At 40.4% G+C, this 19,475-nt stretch overlaps 1 protein-coding gene across 24 annotated transcripts in view; it reads left to right on the forward strand.

The window, feature by feature from the left end:
* PHLDB2 (pleckstrin homology like domain family B member 2) overlaps positions 1-18,341 on the forward strand; it is a 219,602-nt gene extending 201,261 nt beyond the window's left edge. For 23 of the 24 annotated variants that reach the window (XM_047724355.1, XM_047724381.1, XM_047724267.1 and 20 more), the window contains 5 exons: positions 8,131-8,221; positions 9,152-9,298; positions 11,345-11,564; positions 15,794-15,879; positions 16,497-18,341. In XM_047724355.1, the coding sequence (XP_047580311.1) occupies positions 8,131-8,221; positions 9,152-9,298; positions 11,345-11,564; positions 15,794-15,879; positions 16,497-16,637 (685 nt within the window). In that variant the 3' untranslated portion in view covers positions 16,638-18,341. The other variant, XM_047724331.1, reaches the window with a different exon arrangement.
* Positions 18,342-19,475: the final 1,134 nt, after the last annotated feature.

The raw sequence follows: 19,475 nt of genomic DNA on the forward strand, positions 1-19,475 counted from the left end.
ATGTAATGATAAAGAATAGGGCTTTGGGGGGCTCAGTCGATTAAGCATCTGGCTCTTGGTTTTAGCTCTGGTCATGATCTCCAGGTCGTGAGATCAAGCCCTCCATCAGCTCCATGCTCAGTAGGGGAGTCTGCTTAAGATTCTCTTTCCTCTCTTTCCCTGCCTAAAAATAAATAAGTAAATCTTTAAAAAAAAAAAAAAAAAAAGTAAAGCTTTTTGGGGGCTGCCATTATTATTTCAGGTTAGAAGGATTAGTGTTTCATGTTATTCAATATTAAAAGATGCAATAGGGGCGCCTGGGTGGCTCAGTGGGTTAAAGCCTCTGCCTTCGGCTCAGGTCATGATCCCAGTGTCCTGGGATCAAGCCCCGCATCGGGCTCTCTGCTCAGCGGGGAGCCTGCTTCCTCCTCTCTCTCTGCCTGCCTCTCTGCCTGCTTGTGATCTCTGTCTGTCAAATAAATAAATAAATAAAATCTTTAAAAAAAAAAAAAAAGATGCAATAGATCACTTTTTAAAAATTTTCACATGACTACATTGGGGGAGACGCTTGAGCGTGTGGAAGGGGTGGACATCAAACCAGCTGGCACTGGAGTTGCTCTGGTGACACCTGCTGTCCTGCACTTGTCCGAACCAGGCCAGTATGTGCTCAGAACAGAAAGCCTAGAATGTTGAGCAATTATTCATAAATGACAGTAAACTGACCAGATGTGGTGCTTTCTGAATAACAAGACACAAACAAACTCAGCCACCCAGCAACTATGATAGTTTGGTGACAAGAGGAATAAAAGTGGGCATTAAGAGCGAGAACCCAGGGCGCCTGGGTGGCTCAGTGGGTTAAGCCTCTGCCTTCGGCTCAGGTCATAATCTCAGGGTCCTGGGATTGAGCCCCACATGGGGCTCTCTGCTCAGCAAGGAGCCTGCTTCCCCCTCCCCACTGTCTGTCTCTCTGCCTACTTGTGATCTCTGTCAAATAAATAAATAAAATCTTAAAAAAAAAAAAAAAGTGAGAACCCAGATTCCCAACGTCCGAGGGACACCCCTGTTTTGGTGGCATTTGGTACTTAGTTGATATTTTGGAAACAGTTGACTATTCTCCCCTCTTCCCAAATAATTGTGAACATTTTGTACCAATACTTCTTTGGTGAACTCTTGATAGCTTAACCTTTTATTTACCTGTGTTTTTAAGATTTTGTTTGTGTATTTGAGAAAGCATGCAGGGAGGGGCAGAAGGGCAGGGAGGAAGAATCTCAAGTAGACTCCGCACTGAGCGCCAAGCCCGACGTGGGGCTTGATCCCACAACCGCGAGGTCATGACCTGAGCCAAAACCAAGAGTCAGATGCTAAACCGACTGAGCCCCCCAGGTGCCCCTAGTTATCTATTTTTGAGCCATCTTTAGTAGAGAAATACACTCTACGCATTTGCCTGTCTTGGCATTTTTCCACTCTCTGCCTCTTCCTCCCCTCCCAAAATGGAAAGTAAATATTCATCCCTTCAAGTGATCACTCTATACCTCTCATATTTAGTGGCAGGGAACAGCAGCAGTGCAACAATGGGTACAGGAAATTACCCAAAAAGGATCCGCTTTGATTATAATTACCAAGCATTACGACTTCGGATCTGGACACTTAAGCACTGTGACAGGGCAAGAACTGAATTTATTTTTATTTGCTTGCCCTCTTGGTTTTTCTTAAAATGGTTTCCAGAGGTAGAGAATGAGAATGATACTGCTAAATACACCGAAAGAAGAGGACAGCATCACCATGGAGCCTTCCTGGCAGGTGGTTACCCATGACCACTTAGTTCACGCAGACCTGCCCTGGCGGTGCTAGCCATCACAGATAACCAGTCACCACAGTCAGAAATTACCAATAGTATGTATTTCATTCGGCTGTCTGACCCTCTGAATGTCAAAAAAAGTCAAAGCCAACGTAGAAGATACCTGTCAAAGGCTTAGTATAAAAGGGAGAGGGAGGGAAACAAACATTTGGCTTCTGTACCACCATCTACTTTTAAAAATTCATGCTATCCTGGGGTGCCTGGGTGGCTCAGTCGTTAAGCATCTGCCTTCTGCTCAGGTCATGATCCCGAGGTTCTGAGATCAAGCCCTGTGTCGGGCTTCCTGCTCTATGGGAAGCCTGCTTCTCCCTCTCCCACTCCCCCTGCTTGTGCTCTTTCTCTTGCTGTCTCTCTGTTGAATAAATAAAGTCTTTAAAAAAAAATAAAAAATTCATGCTATCCTAAGGTAAGCTTGTATCCACTGTTATGATGCGAAATAATATGATAAACATCAGGCAAATGGGTAATCAGAAACTAATGGTTTGGAATGTATATTATGACAACACATCCTTAATAAGAGCTTCTTAAAGTCAGGTAGCAAGAGGAAGAAGAGACTAACACATCTTCTCTTGGTGAGATTTGCTAAAGCTATGTATTAAAATACCCTGAAATGATATGTATGTTAAAGAGGTAATTCCATGCTGAAATTCTAGTGACAGAAGCCTGGTCTTGTGGTTTATTATGTCACAAAAAGCCATTTGTAGAGTTACAGAATTACTCAGAGCTGTGGGTACATTGGCCCTTTGCTTTTTGTTGAGACATCATTTTTGTGTCTACTAGAAAGTGACTTGAGTCAGACAGTATGTTTGCTTTTTCAGCATCATTACTTATACCCTAAATAAACAAAAAGCTAAGAAAACAGATCCTGGGTCATAGAAAAATGGCAGCTGGGAGTCCATTCTGCATAAAACCTCTCTTCTGCTGAAATTACTGACTTGGCCTAGACCATGCAGTGTTCTGCTCACCGCCTACAATGATATGTTATTATCACAATTGCTATTACTAATTTACCAAGCCCTGACCTTGCCCTCATACTTGGAGAAAATGTTGGGGGAACTTGATCCTTCATTGTAGCTTAAATGCCAGCACTGTGCATGTGGGACAGGGCACAAGACTGGGCATGGAGTTGAGGGTAATCTGTGGCCGAAATTGGGTCTAAGGGATGCTTTCATTTGAATTTGAGATGCTTCAGATTTCTTCATTTTAGGCAAAAGTTTGTATTCTGCTTTTTACCCTAGATAGTCAACACACAGTGTCTGCATTTTATTCTAGGGCGTTCTTTGAGAAGAGATGCAGAAAACCAAAGTGATTGGGTGGGGCGGGGGGAGGCGGTGAGAGGCAGCCAAGTGCCAAAGGGACCAGATGTGTCAAACCATGTGAGAAATGGTTAGGAAGTTTAGAGGGCTTGCTATGTTCTTGTAATATTCAAGGAGCTACTGGACAGAGAAAGGCTGGATGTTTTATGAGGAGTAATAATTTGTTGAAGCTGAAAAAATACTTGAGAAGATTAATTAAAAAGAAATATTCTGGGATACTGGCTCTTCTATTTTTTTTTTAAGATTTTATTTATTTATTTGAGAAATAGAGAGAGAAAAGGAGCAGAGGTAGGGGCAGAGAGAGAGGGAGAAGCAGACTCCCTGCCAAGCAGGGATCCCCACAAGATGTGGGGCTCAGTCCCAGGACTCTGGATCATGACCCAGGCCAAAGGCAGTGGCTTAACCAACTGAGCCACACAGGTGCCCCCAGCTCCATGTAGTGGCAATACTGGTGCACTGATGGCCATCTTGGAAAAGTTTTATGTGTCTTTGTGGAGAATTTTGTTTAGCCCCCATTAGTTTTGTTCTGTTTTGCTTTGCTTACTTATTCTTTGTATGCCGTTGTTCTTTGCTTTTCTTCTTAAATTTGTTTCTGTTTTTACCTTTGCCTATGAAGTGAATATTCTAAAAAGCCCTAAAAATCCTATATCTGCTATTTAGATTCCTTTACCCTTGGTGAAAGTTTTGTTTTTCTTTATGAATATGGTTTTTACTAAAGTTGGCCAGATACACAAAAAAACCTTCAGTTGATAAAACAGCAGAACATGACTGAGTAGGAGAAGTCGCCAAACTAGTCATCTTTATATCGTTAATGGCCTGATGACTCAGTATCATCAGCATCCTTATGGCAGTCACATGAAAGATCAGAAATGTGTGTCTGCCCTTACGAAGGTCAGAAGTTGGAACAATGGAAAGAAACATGACGACTCCTATAATGTGGACGCATTTGAGAAAACAAAGATGAGTGTTGTGTTCTAGGTAATGCAGTATCAAGCTTATCTTCAGGGACATCAGACTCTCCTTCTGCATGGCAAGTGCTCAGGATTTCACTTGCTGACATTGGTGTCTGCCATTGATGCCATGGTATGACCAGTCTAGACTTTTCCCTGCATTCCCATTGCAGCAGCCTTTCCTTTTCAGTGTAGGCACAACCCTGATGGGACAGAAAAGTAAAGATGGTGGTGACAGAGTATCACAGAGCAGCAGGAGTTTTGCTAAATAAAAGTGGTTTACCTGTCAAGGAAATATTAACATCAAAAATAGCAAAAGTGGGGCTATAGAGAATAAGTAGGTATCTGTGAATACAAGGTCTTTTTTTTTTTTTAAGATTTTATTTATTTGACAGACAGATATCACAGGTAGGCAGAGAGGCAGGCAGAGAGAGAGAGGGAGAAGCAGGCTCCCCGCTGAGCAGAGAGCCTGATGCGGGGCTCGATGCGGGGCTCTATCCCAGGACCCCGGGATCACGACCTGAGCCGAAGGCAGAGGCTTTAACCCACTGAGCCACCCAGGCGCCCCTACAAGGTCTTTTTTTAACCAAATAACCAAAGAAGCTTTAAAGTATATAAAATGTAGCTTAAAAAAGTAGGTGACTTTAGGTTTCTACAGGTTATGAACACTCAGGTGGTAAGTGTTAACATGTATCATTGTTTTCATGTATCAAGTGTTTTCAGAAAATTGAGTTCCTTTGGAGCAAAAATTAAGACATTTATGGAAATATCGCCAAATAAGCAAACTGAATATAATTGGCAGAAAATTAACTATAAATATTATAAGATAAATGGAAAACACCCTGAAAAATTCTAAAAAATGAACAAAAAGATTTAAAGACAGATAACTATTTGAAAACTTACCCCCAGGATATGCCCAAATTATAGACTTATGAAAAACCATGGACTGAAAATATTTGTTTCTAATCAAGTTATTTCCAACCCATTCCTCTGGATAGGTTTCAAGGAGCTCAAGGTCATACTTAGGCCAATAAATGGAAGCTATAGGAAGATAGATTTTGACTCAACTTATCAACATTCTAACAATGTTCTCCAAAAATGAAAGAAGGGATACAGAAAGTTTTTCCATAACTAACAATGTTCAGGCACAAACTAGATGAAAAGATGAGTATGTTCTAGAAAGAACTAAAGGACAGATGGGGGTTAGACTATTGGTGAGTTTTTAAGACCTGAGACTTAGTGAAATTAAATTATTTATTTCCAAATCAATAAGAGACATAAGACATAGAACCTGATGTCACAGACAACACAATTGAATATAAACACGATACTGTGTGATTAAAGGGCCTGATGTTTGTCTTTGGCTCTCTTAGCTGAGCTGATGAAATGTGCCACTTAACATCTATGACCTTGACTGTTCTTGATAAAGAAGATACACATTCCTGTACAAATATTAAAGATTTTTTCTTTAATTCTTACTGGTTGAAAAGAACAGAACTTACCCTTTGTACCTCCCCCAACAGTTCATGGAAATGAACTGTTCTCTCTTTATCAGGAGAACACACCCAGCTAAAAATGGACCCAATGTAACCCTGAAAAGTACAGAGATATTAGTTAAGCTTCTAAGGACACAGCAGTCCTAAGGCTGTCCCTTTCCTGGATGGATGCAATTTTCTAAAAGACAATTTTTTAGGGGCACCTGGGTGGCTCAGTGGGTTAAGCCTCTGCCTTCGGCTCAGATCATGATCTCAGGGTCCTGGGATCGAGCCCCGCATCGGGCTCTCTGCTCAGCAGGGAGCCTGCTTCTCCCCTCTCTCTCTGCCTGCCTCTCTGCCTACTTGTGATCTCTCTCTCTCTCTCTCTGTCAAATTAAAAAAAAAAAAAAAAGACAATTTTTTAGAGTGGCTTTAGGTTCACAGCAAAATTGAAAAGAAGGTACAGAGAGTTTCCATATACCCCCTGTCCCCACACACGCACAGCCTCCCCCATTATCAACATCCCCCACCAGAGTGGTGCATTTGTTACAATTGATGAACCTATATTGACACGTTATTATCACTCAAAGTCTGTAGTTTACAACTGGGTTCACTTTTGATGTTATGCATTCTGTGGTTTTGTACAAATGTATAACATCATATATCGATCATTATAGTGTCATAGGGAGGGTTTTCATTGCCCTGAAAATCCTTTGTGCTCTGCAGATTCATCCTCCCCCCCACCCCACGGCCCACCCCACTTCAAACCACTGGCCACCACTAATCTTTTTTACTGTCTCCATGGTTTTGACTTTTCCAGAATGTCATCAAGTTGGAGTCAAACAGTATTTAGCCTTTTCAGATTGCCTTCTGTCACTTAGCAATATGCATTTAAGCTTCCTTCATGTCTCTCCATGGCTTGATAGCTCATTTCTTTTTAATGCTAAATAATATTCCATTGTCTGGAAGTACTACAGTTTATTCATTTACCTGCTGAAGGATATCTTGTTGCTTCCAAATTTTGGCAGTTAGGAATGAAGCTACTGTAAAACTGCTGCTACTGATTTTAAGATAAACCATATGTACTGTGTTACTGTGGTCATTTATCTCGGTAAAGGAATTTAGCCCTGTGTTTGAAACATTCTAGATTTGAGTTGTTCAACAGTATCATATGGGGAGACTATACTAAGAATTATCTTTTTCATTTTCATAAAAATTCATTTTTATATAAATGCATCTGGCATGAATCCCTACTGTGTGCCAGGCAATGGAAGATACAGGAACAAAAGCGTCTCTGTCCCCAAGAGAGTCTAGAAAACAAGCATTTATTAAATGGCTACACAAGTCTACACACATAGGAAATAACATTGGTTCTCTGTGGCTGGGACATTAGAGTAAAGAGGTTTTGACCTAGGTCATGCCTTTTTTTCTAGAACACACAAATGAAATATAAGAGAAAAATAACATTTTTGGTTAGTGTTAATCATTTCCACATTCTTTTCTTTCTCTTTATTTACCCTAACTGTTCTTGCAGCCTTTATTCCTTTTGGTTTTTTCCTTCACTCATCTGCATGATGTCTTTCTCAAGATGCATTTCTTTTGAGGCTCTGGATTCCATTCATGGAGGTTCCCTCATAGGTATGGTGGATGAGTATTATTGACAAAACTGCCACCACCCTTCTGTTGCAACTTTTAGAGGTTTTTGTGTGTGTTTTTTTTAATTGGCATCATCATGTAAGAAAGAAAAGTCCCTGTGTGTGTATTTTTTTTTTAAGATTTATTTATTTATTTATTTGGCAGACAGAGATCACAAGTAGGCAGAGAAGCAGGCAGAGAGAGAGGGGGAAGCAGGCTCCCCGCTGAGCAGAGAGCCCTATGCGGGGCTCAATCAATCAATTTTTTTTTTTTTTTAAAGGACCCTGAGATCATGACCTGAGCCCAAGGCAGAGGCTTTAACCGCTGAGCCACCCAGGTGCCCCGTGTGTGTGTATTTTCAAAAGTAACCTCTACACACAATGTGGGGCTCAAACCCATGACCTGGAGATCAAGAGTCACATTCTCTTCTAACTGAGCCAACCAGGCACCCCCTAAACTGTCCACATGTATAGAGGCATAGCAAAAAAGCAGCTGGGGACACACTTCCAAGCCAAATAAAGTGACTTCACACCATAGGTGTCATGTCTGTAGAACTTAGGTGATTGTCTTATTGGCCTGGTATCTCTGAACAATTAAAGAAACAGGAAACCCTCCCACGGTCTGTAATTTTTAGACTCTGGAAAAAGCATCTTGAAAACACACTTCGTTAGATTTAGTTGGGGTTTGTTTATTTATGAGTAAAGCACTCTACTTTGGTATTATCTTTCTTCCCTATAGTTTGTCTCCTAAACTGAGGTAAATCAATGGCACCTACAGTTTTCAGAGCTAAATTGACTGGCCCATTCAGGCCAATGACTTTGCCTGATAACATCCTTTAAATGACCTCATATGTCTATGTGTGTCAAGAGACCTCAATCTCAAGCAACATTCTTAAAAGGCCTTTGTGTTCTCTTCAGTGCCAGCACGTCAAATATTGCCAGGATAGAAGAAATGGAGAGACTTTTGAAGCAGGCTCACGCAGAGAAGACCCGGCTGCTTGAGTCCAGGGTAGGTGTACTATCTTTACACAAGAGGTCCGTGAGGCAACGGTTCATCCTGCCTGCACGTGATAGGAAACTGTCCTTGGGTCTTGAGAAGCAATATAATCTTGGGAGTAATCACTCAACCCTGTTGATCTCATTTTTTTTTTTTATCTGAAAAGTAACGGTGGTAGAGAAGATTTCTAAGGTTCCTTACTGCACCACAATTTTTTGTAATTTAAAATATGTAGAGTGTCAGTGTCGACCGAAATGAGTGCTTTGTATTGCATTTTCCTTTTGATGGACACTTTGTTTGCCTGCCAAGGAACAAGGAGGAATGTCATATCTTTATGGACTCTCCCTTCCTTGCCAGCTTGTGTGAACTGTGCTATTATAATATTTAAAATCCCAAGTTATTGTGACTGTATTTCAAGCCAGAATCTGAACTTCCTTAGGAATCCCCCGAAATGCCTTTGCATCCTGCCTTAAAGGGCCCCACCTTTCCTCTTCTGACTTCCCTCTGAGCTTCCTCTGCCTCTGACCTTAAGCCAGGAAGCCACAGAGCAACAAAGGAACTGGAAGGACCAGGACTGATGGCCTTTGGTTAAAAGACGGCCTTCGAAAGGAGGGCTAAATGCCTCGATTAGTGTTGGGTGACAATTTGTGATCCTTTTTATTAAAAGTGGGAGAGCGGTGGTCGTCTGTATGAAATGACTGAATACCACAAGTGGGATTTTCACCCAATATTCAATTGTTGGTTAAATGTGGTGGCTGCCTTTCTGTGTGAGATGATTTTGAAAACTATGTGAGAGAAGTGATTTTAGTCTAGGAGGTCTATTGGAGCACCCAGGCTATACAACCAGCAATTATCTAGTGTGAATTTTCTTTTCCATTAGTTTTTGGAATCGTTAAAGGGTAACCAACTTGTCTTAATTTTGTTCTGCATGATGATATTTAGGAACGGGAAATGGAAGCCAAGAAACGAGCTCTGGAAGAAGAAAAACGACGCCGAGAACTTCTGGAAAAACGATTGCAGGAAGAAACTAGCCAGCGGCAGAAGTTAATTGAAAAGGAAGTAAAAATACGGGAGAAACAGAGGGCACAGGTTGGTGGGCCTCTGGATGGCTTAGAATAGGTCGCCCCCTGGTGGTCATTCTGCAGAAGACGGTCATGCTCGTCAGGATGCCTTTCCAGACCCTTTGCCGTCAGCAGCCCTTGACATGTGACTGATAAGAGACAGATGGGGGGGTTCGGAGACCAAAAAATGTATGTTTATCTCAAAACCCATTGGGATCTACTAGCCAAATGGCACATTTCTGTAGTCATGCGTGGTACATTTTTATGGGAGAGGCATTTTTTTCTTCTACCCCTTTTGTGCAGTATATTTAAAAGAAGCATGTTTTTTTCTAAGCAGCTTTGAAAAACGCAGTTTGACTTACTACTGAAAACAAATAGAACACCCAAACTGAACCTTTGGTTAAGGAAGAGAAGAGGATGTAGTAAGCCATTTTTGGAAGCACTCACTCCAGAACAAATAACAATTTTACCAACCCAATTTCTTGGTAGTGTTAGTGGGTTTTTTGTTTTGGTTTGGTTTTCTAACCACTGTATTATCACACATGTCCCTTTGCTACAGCTGTCCACACATGTGTGCAAGGTCTCTGAACTCAAACAAAACTCAGGAAAACCACGCATTTCCTTTAACTTCCTCTCTGGCTTATCTTAGAGTTTGAATCTCTGTCACTAAGGCTGCCTACATAATCTATGTTTGCTGAGGAACTAAAATGAAATTTCATCCAGTGCCCTTTAATATAAGGTTCAAATCCATTTTGCCAAGGTTTACTAGGCTTCATAAAAGGTGCCATTTCCCCTATTCTTTATAGTTGCTGGCAGTGTGGTAACACAGCAGTGAGAGACTGACTCTCTTGAAGACTCTGTGTTTTGAGGCGTCAGTGTCTGTGACATCTGTCTGAAGTCAAACACCACAGAATCAAAGGCAAAATATTGAAGGAAAAGTACGGAGGAAAATGTGTTCATTTTATTTCATTATGTTGACCCTCTGCCAAATTATGATTCGCAGTGAAGGTCATCCATGCCTGCCTATTATTTGAAGCCAAACCAGAAAGCATAATTCTATTTTAATCCTAATGATAAGGTTTGCCTCTAAGTATATATTTAGGTCATTTTCCCCAGGGCAGAGGGGCGGGGTTATTTAACAGAATAAATGAAACACCATCTTAGAAATATGACCCTTGGCGATATAAGCTTCCTGGATTAGATGATCCTTTCCTCCAACCATAATAAAATAAAAAGCATCTATGTAGCTCTTGTTCATATCTGCTCATTGTGCAGCTCATCGAGTATGGCTTTGATTCTACTGCTTACCTTATTTTAGCTTCACTTTTCAAAACCAACATCTCTGCCTTTGATTTCTATCAGGGAGTGTGTGTGAGTTTGTGAGTTGATGTGTTATAGCTTTGGGAGATCTAGCAGGGGGTAGGGTGGGGGGAAGTACTAAATAATATTCACCCATCAGGTCATGTCTGAGAATACTGAAGAACTGATGTTAGGTTATATTGGGAGAGGTTCAGGGAACTTCACAGGAAAGGAGTCCTCATCTGGAGGAAGCAGCCAAGGGAACTTCATGCCTCACAGGATTCCCTGTTTTTAAGTGCTAAGTACCTCCTACAAAGCTAAGATTAATGGCATTTTCCATTTTCTCCACTGTCCATTTCTTTTTTTTTTTTTTTTAAAGAGTTTATTTGACAGACAGAGATCACAAGTAGGCAGAGAGGCAGGCAGAGAGAGGGGGCGAAGCAGGCTCCTTGCTGAACAGAGAGCCCGATGCGGGGCTCAATCCCAGGACCCTGAGATCATGACCTGAGCTGAAGGCAGAGGCTTAACCCACTGAGCCACTCAGGCGCCCCTTCTCTGTCCATTTCAAGGAGTAGAATCTATTCCCCTGAGTTTATCCACCTCCTACCCCCACATATTGTAGCATCCTTCTTAAAATACTATGCACTTTTTAAAACTCTAATGTTTTTGTGGACATTTTAACACTTAAGCTTTTCAGTTCATGTCCACACCTAAACATCTGTGGCCTGAAACGCAACAAATATTTAGCTATATTTGACATGGTTTTCTCTTCCAGGCTCGACCTCTGACGCGCTATCTGCCTGTCCGGAAGGAAGACTTTGATTTGCGAAGCCATGTAGAGACTGCTGGCCACAATATCGATACCTGTTATCATGTGTCAATCACAGAGAAGACCTGCCGAGGATTCCTTATCAAAATGGGTGGAAAAATTAAAACGTGGAAAAAACGATGGTTTGTTTTTGATCGGAACAAGCGCACATTCTCTTATTATGCAGGTGAGTGATTAAAAGAAAACACTAAGTGATATAGTCAAATCAGGAACTCTCTGTTAAAGAGCAAAGGTAATAAGCTTCAGGCTGGATGGGTTGATTGGTAAGTAATAGAATTAATGGCAATCTTGGCTTTGCAGTTATGTATTATTTTATATTCAGGATAGTCCCCCTGATATGAATTTCCTCTCTAGAAATAATAAAAACTACATATTATTTAAAAAGTGTGAATTCGTGGAGCACCTGGGTGGCTCAGTCAGTTAAGCGTCTGCCTTCAGCTCTGATCGTGATCCCAGGGTCCTGGGATCGAGCCCCAAATTGGGCTCCCTGCCCAGCAGGAAGCCTGCTTCTCCCTCTCCCACTCCCCCTGCTTGTGTTCCCTCCCTCTCTGTCTCTTTCTCTCTGTCAAATAAATAAATAAAATCTTAAAAAAAAAAAAAAGTGAATTCATCTCTTCCAGTTCTGAAATAAGCTGAGTCCAAATAAGTAGTAAATGGAATTTTCCTTTTTAGACCAACATATTGGCTTTTAAACCATGAGGCCAGAAAAAGGTTTCTGTTTATTTATTTATGGTCATCTGCCCTATTTAAGTCACACACAATTAGGCAGCCTTGCTGACAGTCACTCAGCTAGAGTTTATAGACTAGAGTGGTTATTGAAGCAGAGGGTAAAGCTCATCAGCAAACAAGTGAACAAGTATTTACTAAGTGACTGAATTCTTTTTGGATTCTTTAAATGATGGATTATGAGAAAACTACCCTACTGAATCTTTGAAAAATACAGGAATATGGATGTAACTGAGGTTCTTATTAAGAAGTCTCCCAGGTCACATAGGAAACACATCCATCATGAGTCCAGGTCACGTTCTGCTCTCTTCAACAATTGAAGAAAAGTAGTATCAAGCCAGAGGTCATGAAGAGACCCTTCTCTGTGGTGAAGGTGTCACCATTTATGAGCACTGTCAGAAATTGTTAGACCGGTGTCATAAATAAGAAAAAAACGGCCCAGTCCCTTCATCTATGGTGTGAGGTCAGGATAATTTATAAAGAGAAGTGCAAGTGACCAAGAAGCCATGTGAAAGAAGGGGAACACTGGCTTGTGGGGCCCCAGAATTGGGATGAGAAGGGGGTAGGGGTGCATACGTTTGGGAGCACTTTGGTGGGGCTCCAGTTAATCCAGCAGCTAGTGGCCTGAAGCAGGTGGCCCAACCCTCAGGGGCCCCGCTTGCCTCTCTTGAGCTTTCTGATGTCGGGTTTATTAAGAATCCAGAGATGTTCTCTTCAGTTAGTAAAACAGAAAAGATGCTAGTTGAAGGAGAAATCCCAATTTAGCGTCTGCAAAATCCACAAACAAAACTTTGCACTGTGCTAGTCTCCACAGACAATCTCACCCAGAATTTTCCAAAAGTAAAATTTTAATTAGCAGCTTCAGACAAAACAGCTTCACTCTTCTCTGCTTCTCTTCTCTTTCCTTCCTTTGGCAGACTGGTGAGTTGCTTACTTCCCCTTTCTTCTGACCCATGTCAGAACCTGTGCTCCTTCTGACCATGTAAATGCATTTTTCCAAATTCAAACTTCTTGATGATCAGTTTTCATTTTGTTTTGTTTTAAGGACCAAAACCATTTCAGTATATGAATGATTACTCCAAACTGTAATACATAATACGGGCAAAAAATTACATTTCGTTCAGGTCTTTATTTTTATTATTTTTCTAAAGATTTTATTTATTTATTTACGAGAGAGTGCAAGAGACAGAGCACAAGCAGTGGGGAGGGAGAGGGAGAAGGAGAAGCAGACTCTCTGCTGAGTTGGCAGCCCCACGCAGGGCTTGATTCCAGGACCCCTGGATCCTGACCTGAGCTGAAGGCAGATGCTTAACCGATTGAGCCACCCAGGCACCCCTCATTCAGGTTTTTAATATTTACGTATTATATAACTGGCCAGGGAGTCCTAGTTTGACAAATCTGTTCATTTGGCTCTGTTTATAGCCATCATTATCTTGTCTACTTCCCTCACCTCCAGTCTCCCCAAACATCACCAAGTGCAGGAATAGATCAGTCCACAGGAAGCCATAGAGATCGCAGTTCAGGCTGGACTGGACCCCCCAGGCACCGTACCCCTTCAGCTCCCGCTGAGGTAGATGGTCTCTGTGTTTGTGAAGGGGCTGTCACCACGAGTGCTGACACTGTTCTAAGTCCCTGTGCTGATCATGCCCCCAGGCCTCCATATTAACTCGGTACCCTTAGGAAAGTCTCTAAAGAAAACTAAGACCCAGAAAATATATCTGTAAATTGATGGGATAATGTGGAAACTGAATGAATAGCTTTCTCGTGTTAGTTTATAATAGCATTATTGATTCTCTTAGTTCACCCTGTCCTTGTGAGGTCAGTGTTTTTTACGCTCTTTCCCATATAAGAAGTGCCCTACAAACAAAAGTTTCATTCCCCAGTTTTCTGCCTCCTGGAAACTCTGATAAGATTTACTTTCATCTCCAGATTTTATTTAACATCTGTTTTCAGAAAATAAAGTATTGCTGTGTTCCCATTAATATTACAGAATCCTTCCCCATGAATATTTGAGAGACACACTGACCTCTTTAACAGAAACTGATGGAAACCCAATGAACGTGGCATGAATTAAAACAGTGTTTCCTGAGAAAGAGTAAAACAAACATACAAATATGGTCCATGGTCAAACAGGGTCAAATAAGTCAGGGAAATATTGAGTTAAATATACTTTAACAGCTTTTTATTTTCCACTGAACTTCTCAGGGCTGTTGTTTTTCAGACTAGCTTTTTGTTGTTGAAAAAAAGACATTCATGAATAAAATTCTTAAAAATAGAACAGAAGTCTATATAATGAAAGTCTCTTTCACATCACAAACGTTCTGACCTTTTCTCCATTTGCATATATGTTTCACTATATCTATGTATTCTTTCTTTTTTTATATAGTTGGGGCCAATTATTCACTTTGTTCACATAACAGTATTTCAAGATTTTTCTCTAATGAGCACACACAGACCTAGTCTTGAATTTCAGTGGCCGTGTGGATTCCACTGTATGGCCGATCTCTAATTGAATCGGTCCCTTGTTAAATTCAAGCAGATTTTTGGCAGTCTTCTGCCATAACGAACACAGATCCATGTGCTTGTGCATGAGTAGCTCTGATACAATAAAGCTTGAGGAGTGGAATTGCTGAGTGAGAAGATTATTTACATTTTTAATCGGTTTGTTTTCCCAAACTGCCTTCCCAAAGCTTTCTTATTTGCACTTCCATCAGCAGCATATGATAGAGTCTCTTTCTTTGCAACCCCATCCATGCTTTTAAAATTCTTTAGTATGCTCACATGCATTTGTGATCTTACAAAATGGTTCAAGAATTTATTAGATCCCAGAGGGATCCTGTTTGTTGCTGGTTTGGTTGGTTGGTTTTTGTTTTTGTTATTTTTTTAAGATTTTATTTATTTATTTGACAGAGAGAGAGACAGAGAGAGATCACAAGGAGGCAGAGAGGCAGGCAGAGAGAGAGGAGGAAGCAGACTCCCAGCTGAGCAGAGAGCCTGATGCGGGGCTCGATCCCAGGACCCCAAGATCATGACCTGAGCTGAAGGCAGAGGCTTAACCCATTGAACCACCCAGGCGCCCCTGCTTGGTTGTTTTTGTTTGGTTTGGTTTTTATGGCAAATTTGATGAAATCGTAGAAATCGCTTGGAAAATGCTGCATTGAAAGGACATTAAATTACTGACAAGCTCTTTCAGGAACAGGAGAAAAAGCATGATGGATAAGAAATTCATAGGAAAGGAATATAAGTAGTATATTATTTTAAATGATGTCCAAAAAATACCCTTCTTACAAATTTCATTACAACAGCTCTGCATACTAATGTCTCCGGGACAACCACTGGTCTGGAGAATGTGAGGAGATCATTTGTATCAGTGTCAGTGGTGGTTATAATTTGTGTGCTAATTTGACTATCAGGAGCTCTGGGTTGTCTTTTGACTGAAGATTTGCTGGAAAGCCTTGGGCAAAGTCAATTAGTCTCTGAGGTCTGGGCTGAGTTTTCCTTTTTTTCATTGTTTTATTCAGTATAGAACTGGGCTAATGCCTTCACCTAAATTATCCAAATTAATCTTAGGTAATTTAAAAACTGGATCAGTATTGTAATAATTATACTGAAATTATAATGTTTCCAGTCATTCCGTGGTGATAAAGTATTTTAACACTATTATTGCAGACAAGCATGAAGCTAAATTAAAAGGAGTGATATACTTCCAAGCCATTGAAGAAGTGTATTATGATCACCTCAAGAACGCTAATAAGGTAAACACTGGTTTTCAGATTTCTGTCCTTTGAATGCATAATTAAGTTGGGAGAAAAGATGTTTTTTGAACCCCATACAATTTAGATTTGTTGTTCTGACATAACTGATTGATATAATAATTACGGTTCTAGAAAAGCGAACACAGAAGTAATTAATACAGCTGATCTTTTGAGGGGGAAAAAAGTCATGGTGAAGTGAGAAAATTGGTCGTATTAGTTTAAAAGACCTTGTTAAGTGACTTTTGGTGAGGCTCTAAGAAGGAGCTGCTACTTGCTTGTAAGGAAGAATCTTAGCAGGCTAAGAAGAGCTGTCATTTATGGAGCACCCACTATCAAATAGGTACCGGCTAGAGCTCTGCCTACAACGTGGCTGCTGAGAGGACTGATTGACAAGCTCTCTGTGTGAGATCTCTTGTGCAGAAAGTCTGGAAACATACCCGACCTCCAGAAAGCCGCTGCAGGTGGGGCCCCAGGTTCTACTAGAACAACAGTAACACCAATGTAGAGTTCCGTACATCTAGAACTTCTAAAGAGGAAGAAGCCCTCCCCTATGTCTGGGTCACTTAAGGTGATTTCAGGGTGTTTGTTTTACCTTCCTTTGCCTTTTCTGACTTTAGAGCCCTAACCCACTACTCACCTTCAGCGTCAAGACGCACGACAGAATCTACTACATGGTCGCGCCGTCGCCGGAAGCCATGCGGATCTGGATGGATGTGATCGTCACCGGCGCGGAAGGGTACACGCACTTCCTGTTGTAGGGCCCGGGCGCCACCGCCGATGGCAGGGCAGACTGCGGTAATCTCCTATGAGAACGAAGCCATGTTGGATCCCAGACGGGAGGACCCGGCGCACCCATCCCTCTCGCTGTGTATACTCAGAACTCATTTTTTATTAACATGAAGTCATTAATAAAAGAGAAGAAAAGGGGTTTACATCCAAAGCTGGATCATAAATAGCAAAAGGATTGAAGCACCTATGAGAAAAAAAAAATACCACTATTTTGGTAAATAGCATCACTTACAGGAACGTTTCTTATAAACTATTTTTGCCGATTGTTTACTTTGGCGAAATAAACGGAACAGTTTACAAAATGTGTGTACCTGGAAATATGAAATTATTGTAGCACCCCAGTTATTGGTAGTGACATTATTGCTTATCAACCGGTTTTTTAAAAAAGCATTTTGCTGGGGGTTATTTTATAAATAGAAGCAAATAAGGGTTTGGAAGGGAATATATTTTTCGGCGGAGTTTTGCCCTAATTATTAAGTACTGCGCCTAAACCAAAGACTTGATATGACTTCTCTTTAATAGTGGTAGTTCCAGGTGATGAATCGCATTTAGTGTTACTCTTCATTTTCAAATGGTACTTTGATGCCATCAACTGTCTAGAAAGTTGACTCTGAAGAGTTACCGCTGGTATAAGCTATTGTATATACAGAGCAAGTCACTTTTCGTAAAAGAAGAAAAAACATAAAGCTGTGTGTTTTAGACAGAAGCCGCCTTATTAAACAGACATTCTGTCACTTTGAGCAATTTAAGATAAGGAGACTATTTCATGGTTTGCTGAAGATTTCTCCATCCCCAGTGCTGAGAATAAAGGCAGCCAGTGGCTGATTTCTTTTAGATTGTCTGTTTCCTCTTTTTTGTGGAACACAGCTGTTGATTGCAGCCTCACGTGATATGACGATGAATCAGACCTCTGTTTTCACCAAAGAACAGACCAATTAAAATACTTACTTACTGAAGTAGCATAGTTCTATAAAAAGGAAAATGAACTTCGACTTAATGTTCTTTGTAATGTACAATTTCATTATGTATTTCTTTACATTTAGCCTTTGTTTTTTAGAGTTAAATTAATTTTTGTTGGATGAAATGACTTCAGGCAAGTCTGTTTTATAACAGTTTTTCAAATGACTTTATCCTGGTTTATTATGTTGTGTGTATTGCAAGTATGAACGTACTGTTTCCTAAAAATTGGCAAATGAATAGAAGTAGAAAATGATGGCTTTGCTTACTAGTACAGGTGAAACAATTAGATTGAAAGTGTCCATAAAATCTTTGTAAGGCCTGATGGGGTACAATTCTTAAAACTTTGCAGTGTGGTTTGTATACATATTGCCAATAATAAGATTTTGCAACTGGATGACACATGATTTTACTTGAACAGTGGAGGACAAGGTCATGATTGCAAAAGACATTTTTATAATGTGTTTTTTTCAGAGAATCACCCCAAACCCCGTAATGATCTAAAAGAGTGAAATGCAATTGCTAACATTTTATTGGTCATTGTAAAGATATAACTTGTCTGTACTGTACTTTGTAGGATTATAAAGATGTTCAAATCAGCATTATATCTTGCATGATGTAGTAAACCTTTTAAAACGTGTGTTAAAATATGTTGAGTATGGATTAAAATGTTGACCAGATTTCACATTTGAAAATAAACTCATCTCTCATGAGGCGGTTACCTGTTGGTGACATGACAGGGGATGGATTAATCAGCAAAAGTCAATTGTGAATCTCCACAAAAGTTGTGTGTTCACATTACGATTTGTAGTTTTATAAACCGAAGTAATTCTGGGTCTCTCTGGTCACATTCTATTGCTAACAAAGTGAGATAACCCCTGACAAATCTGACATCTTACTGTCTTTTTACAGAGATGCAGTTATTATTGGGGATTGCAAGGACTGTGCCTACTTCTCCAGCAGGGAAAAAAATCATGCTTTACTTGATAGTGACTCGTTTGTCTCCCTGGGCTAAGGCAGCAGATTTCAGAGAGAGAAATGGCCCTGCACAATATGTCCTATCGATAACTCCTGTTAAGGAATGCAACATTGACAGTGGGTATGGAAACAGATTAGTTTACTTCAAGCCCATCACTGTGGGTAAAAGCATCTTCACTTGACCTAGTCACAAGTTTTCCTGATTTGTTATACTGATAAGGGTGTGTAAAGAAAACAGTCCATGTACAGTGCTTTTCCCATTATGGAGACAAGTCAGATTTTTTTTTCATTTTGCTGCACGTAAAATACAAGATTTGCAAAAATAAAGGGAGAGAATAAGGAAAGGAATGATTGAGAATATTTGCAATTATCAAAAAAACCACAGTGAGAAATGTTGATTATTAAGATACAAGGGATAGTGAAGTGATGTGCATTGTGTATTACCTTACTGATTTAATTCCTTTGTAGTTTACAACGGGCCTAATGGAGAATTGGCGAAATAGCTTACCAGCTTTTGGAGTACAACCTGAAATCAAGCAGCCCTCCTTGCTATCTATTTCTGGCACTACACCACTCAAGAAAGTATTTAATTTTTATTTAACCAAGTTTTTCAGTATGTTCCAATAAGACAGGTTCTCAAGACATACCAAAGATAGGCTGATTCACTGTATCCAGCTTTGCCTCTAACTCTAGCACCAATCATTGCTCCAAAATTTATGACCAATATATAAAGTGGCTTTACTTAAGTATTACACCAACCACAGTAACCTGAAGTAGAAAGAAAGAAGATCTTACGTGATGATGCTCGTCACCCCCAGGATTAATTGGAAGGGTCTCAGAGCTAAAATTCAGAAACCCCTATGCCCATTGAA

This window comes from Lutra lutra, chromosome 1 (genome assembly GCF_902655055.1).
Source record: "Lutra lutra chromosome 1, mLutLut1.2, whole genome shotgun sequence".
NCBI classification, from domain to species: domain Eukaryota; kingdom Metazoa; phylum Chordata; class Mammalia; order Carnivora; family Mustelidae; genus Lutra; species Lutra lutra.